This window comes from Perca flavescens, chromosome 17, assembly GCF_004354835.1.
Source record: "Perca flavescens isolate YP-PL-M2 chromosome 17, PFLA_1.0, whole genome shotgun sequence".
Classification (NCBI taxonomy): Eukaryota; Metazoa; Chordata; class Actinopteri; order Perciformes; family Percidae; genus Perca; species Perca flavescens.
Window position 1 is genome coordinate 11,900,673 of NC_041347.1, and position 12,211 is coordinate 11,912,883.

General features: G+C 44.6%; 1 protein-coding gene across 4 annotated transcripts in view; it reads left to right on the top strand.

The window, feature by feature from the left end:
- mymx (myomixer) overlaps window positions 1-11,848 on the top strand; it is a 30,632-nt gene extending 18,784 nt beyond the window's left edge. For 3 of the 4 annotated variants that reach the window (XM_028602889.1, XM_028602891.1, XM_028602890.1), the window contains exons 19-34: window positions 317-469; window positions 1,495-1,712; window positions 2,036-2,219; window positions 2,311-2,469; window positions 2,832-3,188; window positions 3,455-3,574; window positions 5,359-7,266; window positions 7,921-8,055; window positions 8,189-8,263; window positions 9,176-9,262; window positions 9,363-9,454; window positions 9,544-9,629; window positions 9,715-9,778; window positions 9,888-10,105; window positions 10,754-10,900; window positions 10,994-11,848. In XM_028602889.1, coding sequence (XP_028458690.1) covers window positions 317-469; window positions 1,495-1,712; window positions 2,036-2,219; window positions 2,311-2,469; window positions 2,832-3,188; window positions 3,455-3,574; window positions 5,359-7,266; window positions 7,921-8,055; window positions 8,189-8,263; window positions 9,176-9,262; window positions 9,363-9,454; window positions 9,544-9,629; window positions 9,715-9,778; window positions 9,888-10,105; window positions 10,754-10,900; window positions 10,994-11,259 — 4,269 coding nt within the window. In that variant the 3' untranslated portion in view covers window positions 11,260-11,848. The remainder of the gene's footprint in view (window positions 1-316; window positions 470-1,494; window positions 1,713-2,035; window positions 2,220-2,310; window positions 2,470-2,831; window positions 3,189-3,454; window positions 3,575-5,358; window positions 7,267-7,920; window positions 8,056-8,188; window positions 8,264-9,175; window positions 9,263-9,362; window positions 9,455-9,543; window positions 9,630-9,714; window positions 9,779-9,887; window positions 10,106-10,753; window positions 10,901-10,993) is intronic. The other variant, XM_028602892.1, reaches the window with a different exon arrangement.
- The last annotated feature ends 363 nt before the right edge of the window (window positions 11,849-12,211 follow it).

A 12,211-nucleotide genomic window follows, 5' to 3' on the forward strand; every position in this document is an offset into this window, starting at 1 on the left:
GAAGGGTTTTACTTAAGTCACAAACAGCTGCACAAACCAACAGAGCCACATCTGGTTGTCTGTGGCTGTGTACTTTAATAGGCCCCAAACGAGCCACCACTCCCCCTCGTTTGAGTGTTTTACGTTAATTTGAATTTATTCTTGGTACGAAAACAGTACAAATGTCAAAATAGCACATACACACACGCCCGGAAGGGACTCCATGACACCATTTGAAACACTAACTTGCAATGTGGCTCTCATTGGAAAACAAATAATACAAAGTGAGGCATAATGACATCCTACGAGTACTCATGATGACTTTGCGCCCCGCCAGCACGCCACCCTGGCGGTGCACGTGGAGGAGTGCTTGTGCTGCAGCAAGGAGCTGGGCCTGGACATCCTGGAGAAAGAGACTGACATGGCCATCCAGTGTGAGCCAGACCGCTGCGGCCTAGAGGCTCTGCAGGAGAAGCAGGGCCACCTGGAGGTGAGAGGAGGACGGTGTAAACATTCGAAATGATTCCCTGGTGCTAATACGATCCAGTATTCCATCCTATTGACTTTGGACTATTGGCTTGGTGTAATAAGAAAGGGGATGCAACCCCTCTCGTTCTCGCACTCGCCTCCAACACATTGTTCCACAGTCTGTTTCCTGTTGTGCCAGATTTTCTCAAATCTAAGAAGGGGGTCGGCCCACCCCACTTTGTGCTGTTTAATTTATTATATAAACTGGCACCGTGCAATCACACACACACACACACACACAGAGCGTGCAAAAGTTTATTATTCACACAGGATATTTGTTTATGCTTGTGTGAGTCATTGTTCCGTTAGTGCTCAACATGTGTGTGTGTGTGTGTGTGTGTGTGTGTGTGTGTGTGTGTGTGTGTGTGTGTGTGTGTGTGTGTGTGTGTGTGTGTGTGTGTGTGTGTGTGTGTGTGTGTGTGTGTGTGTGTGTGTGTGTGTGTGTGTGTGTGTGTGTGTGTGTGTGTGTGTGTGTGTAAATCTGGTGGGGTCTGTTCTATGCGTCCAGGGGTCACAGGGTTGGAGATGTGAGGTTGGTAAAGTCCTGTGTGAGTCATTTTTGGGCAGTGTTATGTTTATCACACACACACACACACACACACACACATCTGTCTGGACTTGATACCATTGAAGAGCAGAAATGACCTAATCTCCCAAACTGAAATAACTGTGCCGTCAGCAGACAGGCATCCACAACTCAGTGTTCTTGAGGCTTTCTGTAGCTGAGAAACGTTCTGAAGCATTACTCCCAGAGAACCCTCAACGCTATTAATTACTGCCTCGTCAAAAGGAGAAAAAAGTGGTCAAGATTGCTCGCTTGCCATAGCGTGGAAGCCCATATGCAGCCCATATGGGTCTCGAGCTGAATGATATGCATTAAGCTATGGGGATGAGGTCATAGTCATACAGAGATACAATTGGTACAGGCTGTTTGAGTGATATGGAAGATGATGGGAGATGATAGATTTTTATTGTGATTCTCCACAGATTGCCTATAAAGTCATCAGGGAGGAGGTAAAGGAGATGGAGAACCAGACTGCTCGCATGGAGGAGCTGTGCCCAGAGAGAGTGCACGTACTCAGGGCAAAGATCCAGGCTATGCTGCAGGGCTGGACAGAGCTGGGGAAGAGTGTGACGGAGAACAAGTCACGTCTGCAAGAGTTTGTGCAGCTCCAGGACTTCTTCAGGAGCTACCTCGCCATGATGTAAGCAGGGCTTGGCGATGTCGTGACCCCCTTTCTGCCAGACGTTGTTTCGTAATCCTCTTTGTGAGAACATCTGCCCATTACAATATCTTAGAACAGAACAGGATGTTCTCGGTGTCAAGCACAGGTCCCTGGTGAAATGTATAATTTAAGATGTGCTGATGGGGTCGGCCCACGTTTCCTGGGCCGAGTGTGACAAGGCGATGAATGTCTGTCCAATCAGGGAGAGTCTGGACATTCTCATGTTTTTTCGAAGTGTATGGCTTTTCTCACAGCCCTGTTCCTTGTCTCCTCCACCACCTCCCTTCCCCCCCTCTTAATAGCTCATGGACAGAAGACACCAGGTCGTACATTTTCTCAGATACCGCCTTGCATCTTGGGAAAGATGGCCAGAGGCCACTCGCTGCCGAGCTGGACGTACAGATTGAGCAAAAGTTTGAGGAGTTTGATGAGCTGGCGGACACGGGGAGGAACCTTTTAGACAAAGAACACCACCTCACGCAGATGGTGAGCAGGGTTACACACTTATGACTCACTGCGATATATTGTTGCATTTATTTTTTTCCCGCTTTTACAAACCCTGAGTAATATCTTGTAGGTAAGAGAGCGCATGGAGGAACTGAGGAGTATGCTTGGGTGGATTTCGGTGCACTGGAGGGCTCAGAAACAACAATGGCTTCACAAGAAAAGCAGACAGGAGCCTTTCCAAGATAACATTTATTCTGAGGCCACAATGTGCTGCTCTCCATTAACAGAGGTAAATAAGCAGAGAAGCACTAGGACAGACTAGGTACTTAGACCCAAAAATAATGCCCTTTAAAAAGCATCAAATATACCTTTTTTCTTTGTTTACAATGTCATATTTCACACATAAAGGCGGCTGTACCATCACTGCTTATGACTGGAGCCTTCTTTTAGGTGTTTCTGAGAATTTATTTGATTTAAAAACAAAAGAACTGAAGATTTTGACATCCACAAAAAAATTAAACAATGAAACATAATCAAACTAATTATCATAATGAATCACAAAAACTAGAAATAAGCTTAAAACAAATATGAGTGTTACATATTCAGTACTTCTTTACCTAAGTGAATATCTGTTCATTTTTCCCTACATAGAGTTCAGCTCCTGAGGTAGAGGCCCACCAGTCCCATCCACCCCCAGTCGTCACCTCCGATGAAGACAAATTTAAGACAGCAGGAGACACCCAGCCCTCATCCCTGTCTGAGGAGAAGCAGTTGGAGGATGGGTATGAGGTCATGAACAGCATCGGACCACGGGGCAGCGAAGCCACCTCCTCAGAGTCTCCCAAACCCTCCATTGTGGTTCTCAAAGAGCCCAGCAGCCCTGCTTTAGGGGGCACGGTCAACCTCATCCTTAGCTTTGGTAACTCCGAGGACAGCCAGGTTCAGGTGCTTGAGCTGCCTGCTAGGATGGACCAGTTAGTGGAGGAGACCTCTGAGCCTGTCCACAGGGTGAGAAACCCACTCATCACTTCACACTAAAAGTCACCAAACACCATTATGGGGTGACACTGTTGTTGGCTTGGCTACATAAATTTCTCTTGCTAAAAAGCACTGAAGCAAATGATAATTGTTGCTGTTCCTCAGGTCAATGCAGTAACATCAGTTCCCTGTAATGACACTGCATGGGATCTCCCTCCTTGACTATCTGCTGCTGTACATTCCTCCCTCTTCTTTGGCCTTCATGTCTTCCTTTTCCCCCCCGTTTTCTCCTTCAGCCCACTGTGCCTCAATCTTCTACCTGTAAAAACTTTTGGAGGCGCTGCCAGGGGTTTTTGGAAAATACTATGGGTAGTTTAAAGCGAAAGAGAAAGATTTATCGTCAGAGTGCAAACGAGGTAAATTGCGCAGTGTGAACTGGCATGGCATGCTGCATCTCGATGTGTGCTGCGACTGCATGCTGTGTGTAGTTGTCTTCTGGGGGCAGCATGCTCTACTAACCCGTTAAAAGGTGCAGTCGGTCTTCAGCTTCCCCATGCTGTTGACCTCTCTGTAAGCCAGGCACAAGCGTGAAAGGAAACAAGTCATGCCAAAGTGCTATCATATTTGCACTCACACCATCTCCAAAGTCACTGCGGCTGGAAAATCTACAGTTAATGTGAGAAAAGTGAGAAAAGATAACAAACCATTTTACTGTCAAAACTCACTATTTCCTACTTAACTGCAGTCATAAATTCAAATCCAAAACCAAATAAATTCTATTTTTAATGAAGCACATTGTGTTGTAATGGGATGTGGAAAAGAGAGGTGCTGCTTTTACAATCCATTAGTGAAAATACAAACGTAATGAATGAAGTGTAGTTAAAATATGATCTCCAATTAGTGAACAAAAATCGGTTTTGTTTTCAGAAAGAGATGTACTGCCTTTATGTAACTGTAATCAGTTTGCTACTATAATGTATACAATTAATTTATACCAGATATATAGTATGAATGCATTGCCAACCAAAATAGTTTTGTACGTTTTGGTAAAATTGTATGTAAAATGTTTTTACATGATTCATTTTCTGCATAAAAGTGGGTTTACAAACTAGATTGCAAATTGTATTTTAGGGCATTTTATCTAAAATTAGTATGTGAATAATTTAACCCATCATACATTACTAACGTAAAAACAAGGATTTATTTAAGTAAGCTTAAGGCACTGAGAATAAACGTGTGAAATTTGGATTGTGAATGTAATCCATTTCTGTAATAATCTGTCAGTATCATTTTGCCCTTTCAGCCTGTCTTGTGTAAACTCAGATAAATGGTTAAATTCCCAACTGAAAATCAGACAATGAATCAGTATGTTTACACTCCAACATTTTCTTTGAAGCTCAACTTGTTCACTGCGCCTGGATTTAAAGCACTGATGGCAGAGACCGAATGAGGGTGATGAGTAAGAAAAGCACACGCAATCTTCTCCCTGCTGTGATTGTTGACAGAAGCTCTCGCTTCGCTTTCTGTCATTTCACCACAAGCCCGATGCAAAACCTGGTCTTGTTTGGCTCTCCACGGCTGTGCCTCAATTGTGTAAAATAAGTGACCTCACCTTCACTTCCTATGAAACTCCAAAAACGCCAATACAGGCACAGTCATTAGACAAAGAACTGGTGCTGAACTTTTCAAGAAAGGCCCCCAGACAGTACAGCATGATTTATAGTCTGGGGGCTTCCACAGAAACAAGAGATTAGTCACAGAGTTGAAAGGTCAAGCCATTACAGCTGCATATGACGGCATGTGCAGCCACATATGATTTTGATTAAGTGCTACAAGTGTGCGCAATCATGTCCATGTTCTTTTGTCCTTTCATCTAATTTTGATGTCTTCCGTGTATTAGTACATTTGCATTGCTGTGTGAAGCTTGTACATTACCGGATCCATTGTTTTCTCACATGTTTGGGATGTAGATTAAAAGAGGCCGATGTTTGTCTCGGAAAAGTAGCTGATTGTCTGAGTCAGGTTTGCTCCACTCATGTCATCATTCATCTATAACACATAAAACAGCTCTTGTTCCCACAGAGGGCTGCAGTGCTCCAGCCTGCAGTGGCATGAGTCTCTGGGGATAACCATTTCCGATAAAGCATTTACAGTCTCACTGATATGAGAGCTCACACTAATATCCTTTTTCTTTTTCTAGGTAAGTACCTACTTGCATGTCAAGGATAACAACTTGGCTGTGGCCCCTGTGTATGAGAGTATCACCCTGCCCCGCCAAAAGAGCTGCAGCTCTGCAGCCTCAGCCTCCCCTGCTTTCTTGCCGTCCTCCTCCTTGCCGTCTTCCTTGGCGCCTGTACCTCAGATGGCCAACGTAACCTTCCACCCGTTGGCGGGGAGCGGCAGCAGCTCCATCTTCAGCAGCCTTAAGAGAATGAGCAAGAAGAGAAAGAGGAAGAAAGACGCTCGCAGACACACAATCCAGAAAATCATGGGAGTGGAGGAGCAAACAGAAGGGCTGCCTCATTATGACAGCGAGGCAATCACGTATGACACACATACGTGGCCTCTGAAGGAAGGCAGAAGGAAGAAGAGTTCTCTAAAGAGTGGGGATGGAGTAGAAGCTATGGCCTATATGAAGAATTCCCTGCTGAAGGACATAGAAACAGAATGTTCAGGAGAGTACAGCATTATTCCATATGCTGTATCAGAGGGGCCGGCCACAAATCCTGCGAGAAGCCACTGCAGATTCCTCTCGTTGGGCTCTGTGCTGAGCTTCGATCTACCCAAGGACATGACCCTCATCCCCAGCATTCAGGACATCATCACTATCGCCCCTCCGGAGTCCAAAAAAGGAGCAGGGACTGATCCAGATCCCCATTCCCAGAGACACACAGCCCTGAGCTCTTTCAAACAGACTCGACCCACTCCAGCTGTCACACACAGTTCAGCAGATATCATTTTCCCTAAAACACAGACAGTTGTGGCGAAAGATCTGCCTCAGGTGGACAACAGCTTCCAACCCCCACTTCCTCTTGAGGAAGATGAGGATCAGACTGTACCATGTAACAACCTGTCTGAAGCCCAGTTCAGTGTGCACGAGGATGAGGAGCAGGAGTGGGACAAAATGTCATCAGAGGTTAAAACCAGTACAGCTGAAAGGGATGGGACCAGCCAGCATTCCCAGCTCCCTATTTATATGAACCAAGCCCAAAATACAGCTGCATGTAAACACGAATGCCCTAGTGTCCATACGCTTATCCGAGACCTGAATGGACACCAGTACCATAAAAGTGCCAGACCGCAGAGTGTGCGTGAAAAGAGCCCTGGACCTCAGTGTCTGAGCCAAGCTTCTCATATGGTCGTGAATCTGAAGTCCACAGTGAGTGTGAGTGTTCGTCAGGACTCGGTTGACTCTGGAATCTCCACCTCCAGCAGTATCAAGCTTTGCACTGAGGCTCCATGTCCAGATAACCCGCAGCCCAAAGGCGTGGTGGGGAGGCTCATGTCCCTTGAGGTGGGAGGTCTAGACTGCGCTAAAACGAGGGAGAACCCCGTAAAATGGACAGACTCAGCAGAGCTAGAAACGGACCCCGTCCACCTCGACCGCCAGCAGTTTGAAGAGGAAGAAGAAGAACTGGAGGACATCTGGAACCAGACAACCAACTACAGACGGAGCATCTGCTCAGACATCATGTACCAACCCAACCAGGGACCCTCGGACCAATCCAGAGAGCCCCTGTCCCGCTCACCTTCACCCAAGGCCCCGGCTGTGCTCTACAGGAACCTGGTCACAGCCTCAGCACCCAACCTCCTCGTGGCAGAGTTTAAACTGGCGCCCTACCTTCAGAGCTTGCTGGGTTACGACAAGCAACAGAGTCCCAAAAGTCAGCTCCCTCCACTGGCCATAGGAGACAGGAGGTCCTGGGCGGCCTTCCCTAACAGGGAAGCAGCTAGCAAGACCTCAGTGACCGTGAACGAGACGGCAACAGATCCAGTGAAGCTGCCAGATGTGGGGGACAATCGGAGATATATTTATCAATACCGAGAGGATGAGGAGGAGGAGGCACATGTGGGGGAGGAGGTGGACGAGCACTCAGCTTTTTCGAAGGTGAGGTCAGCGTTTGACATACTGGGATGTTGAAAACTTTAAGACTGGATCAGTTCACCCATTACACAACAAAACCTGTTCCCACTGGTATGCAGGCATGTTTGGTCTTACTCCCCCAGCTTTTTCCCCAGTACAATGGAAGGGATTACAATTGTGTTTGTGATGCTTACAGTAGTGAAAAATTACAATTAAAAAGAATTGACACGGGTTGACGCTGTGTAACATAACTTTAAAATGTAATTTGTCATTGCTGTAAGCAACAAACAGAGTTCTATTCTCCTGTATTCACCCTCTCCTTGGTCTAAAACCTAAAAAAAAATAAACTATCAGCATGTCTAGATATCACCACAGGTAAGCAGGAAAACGTTTTTATGTAACTTGGGTGAACTGAAACTTTCAACCACCCTGCCTCATTTATTAGAATCCTAATTAATGCAACAGTAATACATGTACATGTTTATACAATATCAACAAGTGTGTCAATCATCACATTTATAAAGTAAATACAAGCTATTAGTCATTTTGGCCTAAACCTGCAGTTGGGGTCCGTAGCTTGTATCTTTGTTCTGATGTTGATATTAAAGGCAACACAACTGCATGAGCAACTTATATTTGTCATCAGTGATGACTGTGGAATCTTCTTTCTCTGAACAGGACCAGTCAATGAGTCTGCTGTCAGTTCACATGGGTTTGGATGGCGTCTGTCAGCAAAGAAAAGCCTCTCAAAGCCTGGACGACATGGAGAGGCAGGAAGAATCTACGGCCACAGGAGGGCGCTGTATCACCCTGGTAGGAGGGACTGCACCCTGCTAAGCTTTTATTAGAACTACATATATATATATATATATATATGGCTCTCATGATGAACCACAGAAGGGAGTTTTTCTTTTTGTCTAAATGTTGTTCATTTAAACCCTCTCAGAGTGGAAAGCCTGAGCTGCAGTCTATGGAGGGAACGCTGGAGAGGAAGCACAAGCTGCAGCTGGGAGGAAAGAAAGTAGGAAAGGCTCCGTCTTATGTTTACAGTTTTTTTTTCCAATTGCTAAAACACAATTTTGCAAACTAGGCTGGTTTTGTCAAAAATACTTAATATAATTCACAAAACCACACACCCAAACTGCAAAACACCTCATATATCCAGAAAAATGAAGCACTGCAACCAAAACTACATATAGCATTATCAAAATCAAACTTCTGCACCAAATGGCACACACTTCATTCATATTACCAGATTTGTGTCTAACCAACTACACACTGTTGGGCATAATGAAAAGGACTCTCATCTTTAGTATGCTTTGTCATAATACTAAAATAGTTCAAATTGTAGAAAATTCTTCAGATTGTTCACATGCACAGAAATATTTGCAGATACACACACATGCTGTTGAAAACTATATATGCACAGCAGATATATGTACATTGGACTGAACAAAAATATGCTCACAAAAAACAGTAAACTGAAAAAGAAAACTGCAGAAAAATTGTGCAGAAAAAATATATAGAAAAAAAATTAGGCGCCTGTGGTCTCTTCATAGGGCTTACTTCTTGATTGAAGTGGTAACAATTAACCATTGAGGTGTTTGGCCAGGTGGCACATATATTGGCCAGTTAGCTCAAGTAGTGTCATTTTGAATGGCAGTGTTTTCAAATGGCAAACATGTGACTTTATGTCGGATTGTTGTGTCTTAATGCAGAGAACCGTGTTCAGTGCATTTAAAAGGTGCCATTTTGAATGACAAAATGTGTGTAAAGCAGAAAATGTGTTTAGACTTCTGGAGACTTGAGAAGAGGTTTTGCTCTCAGTGTGTCAGTTTAAATTATTGTGCTATGCATGTCGTTTTAGTGCCAGCATGGTCAACAAATGTAAAGGCCACAGTCAGCAGCACACTCTCTTATCTTATTTCCACAGGCTGCCTCCAGGGGCTGGAACTCCTACCATGCCGTCCTATATAGACACACCTTGTGCTTCTACCAGGATAGAAAGGATACACTGAGGGTAGGCAGAAAAATTGCAACAATACGAGCCCCGGAGAACAGATAAATTATTGAATTGGATAGTATGAAGTCAATGATGATGAATCTGTGCTGTGCTGCAGAGCTCTGCATGTGGCCTGCCTCTGAACCTCACGGGAGCCGAGTGTTCCCCTGCACCAGAGTACACCAAAAAGCCCAACTGCATTCGACTACGGTAACACTTTAATAACCACTACATCACAATCATGACGTTTGACCCTACTGGCCTCTGGAGGTTGTAATATTGTCTTTTCTGGCCCTCAGGCTCCGTGATGGGTCTGAATATCTGCTCAATGCCTCCTCACGCTTTATGATGAAGAAATGGATGATGAAAATACAAGCAAACACGGGTAAACACTTTATTCCAAATATATGCCAATTCTGAGCTGACGTGAAAATGATGTGATTCATTTACGTTTCTTTTTTTATTTAAAGGGCGGAGTGAGTCTGTGTCTCCACTATCGAGTGTCCCAGTTGATAACGACCCCTCCATTTCCTTGTAAGATATGATGGTTTAACGACATCCAAGTCTTAATTTCAACGACGCTTCCGATCTTTACAACAATGTTTTGTGATTAAGACAAAATGTTTCCCCTCCCAACTTCCAGAAAGCCCTTCCTCTGCTCCGGTTGTCATGGTCTCGCCAAATGCCACTGCTCCTCCCGCCGTGATGTCACCTCCACGTTCCCCAGGCGCAAACCGCCGGGCGCCGCCCAAACCAAAGAGATTGTTGTCCTCACCAGAGAGTTCAGTCACATGCCGCAGAGTCATTTAAGGAGTGTGGATGAGCAGTCGACCATCTCATCCTCAGATGGAGGCTGTTGTGGTAAGGCCTTCTGCGGTGTCGCATCTGCTTCACATTCACACTTAGCGGAAGCACTACAAGCCCCACCCTCCATTGGCCATGAATAGCCCCACTGGGCCACTAGTGGTCAGAGGATGCACTCCAATATGGTGGTTATTGATTGGAAAGGATTTTCAGGGGCGTAGCACAAAATGTTGGGCCCTGTAGAAAGGCATTTTCGATGGGCCCCTCCCCGCAACCACAGCTATTCATTGTAGCATCTTTCTGGGCCCTCCTCACACGAGGGCCCTGGGTACTCAGTCCCCTTTTTCTCCCCCAGTCCGACGCCGCTGAGGATTTTTATTTATTTTCCCAGCAACGATTTGATCAAACAAGCTGTTTTTGCTTGATCCTTCACTCTTAAGGCTACTGTTGAGCTCAAAAAGGAATTTGGGATTTGATTTAGCTTTGTAGTGTTTGAGACTGCGATGAAAATGGCTCTACCCACTGAAGAAAAATAGTGAATGGCTGTTGCAGGTGCAGTATGTTCCACTAGGGGGAGCTAAGGTATTGTCTTACTGGCGTATTAAAGGACTGCACAGCGGCAGCTTACATCTGTTATGACAGTAAATGTCCCTCGGCTCTTCTGTTCTTAATGTCTGCTTTTGATAATGTTTTGTCCCTCTCTAGATGGTGAAGAAGACAGTTTAAAGCAGACAATGACCTACAGACTGTCTGGAGCATCCGGAGACATCACCTCTTCCTCCCCTCGCTCCCCGGTCTCCAGCGGTCAGGACTGGCTCAGCAACAAGCGTCGCTCCCACTCCTTCACGTCAGGTTAGTTCGCAGAACCTAAAGCTAGAATGTGTATGTGAATCATAAACAGCTGTTTTATGGTCTCCTAATGTTCTCTCTGCTGTTTTCTCTCAGCAACGTTTCAGAAGATCAAACCCACGTTGAACACCCCTGGAGGCAGAGGCCTGGAAAGAGGCTCCAACTACTGCGTGACTCTTGTAGTTGGAGACAAGTCATCGGACAGCGTGTCCATCAGCAGAAGCTCCGAGCCCCCGCTGCTGGCCTCAGCTGGATGGCAGCAGGACGCCTGTCAGGACTCGGCTCTGAGGAGCTACGCCAGCCTGCCACGACCACGCAACAAGTCCGTCTTCAAAAAGTTCTTCGGAAAAAGGGACCTCTGAGTTTTGAAAATGATTTTTTACTAACCGATAGTTTCTAATGTGCAGTGCACATATTTGTTGAAAAGCAAAAAAATACGCTACTACTGACTATATTTATGATCGGAAGTTTTATTTTTGAGGTGAACCATATAAATCACTTTAAGTCCTTTTATAATGAGTGTTTGTATTATTCTCTTTTTTTATTTTCTTGTGAAATGAACAATACTGTGTGAGTGTGCACCGTGTAGTTGTAGATTTGATTCATTGAAAAACACATTTTCTCACCAGCCTTATTTCAGATTTCTGTTTGTAGTTTTTGGATTGTTGTGTTGGGTTAACAGTCTCTGTATAAAGAACCTACCTGCTCAGTAGAGAATCTGTTTGATACCAAATTTCGAGAATAATCACCGTGATATCACCTTGAATCAGTTATGACCGAGTATTATCCTGAACTCATGACATACTTCACATGTACAGCGCGTTGACCAAAACCTTTTCCTCTTTACACTAAAGTCAGCAGTTTGATACTGCTTGAGCTTGTTTGATAATAATACTTTTTTTAAATACAAACTGTAGCAAAGACTATTCATAATAAAATATTCAAAAGCAATGATTTGCTTCGCCTCTGATTAATGGATGAAAATAATTATTTTTATATAGAGTTGTGGTGATAATGTGTGGTTTGTTGTCATCTCTGGAGGCTTTGAAGAGAAAAGGGATTAGATGAATAGAGAGATTAAAGGCCAGGCCAGGCTAAGAACATCTTCACATCATTGGCCTTTTTTTGCATATTAAAGACACGATTCAAACAAATCCATCATCAACAGCATAGATGCTGAGGAACCAAATTTTCGATGCAGATATTATGGCTGCATAATGAGTCATATGCATACAGAGTTTTCAAAATACTACTGTTTAGCATTACAAAATATTCAGCGATTCCCTTCAAGATGTCTGAGGGACAGATTGGTTA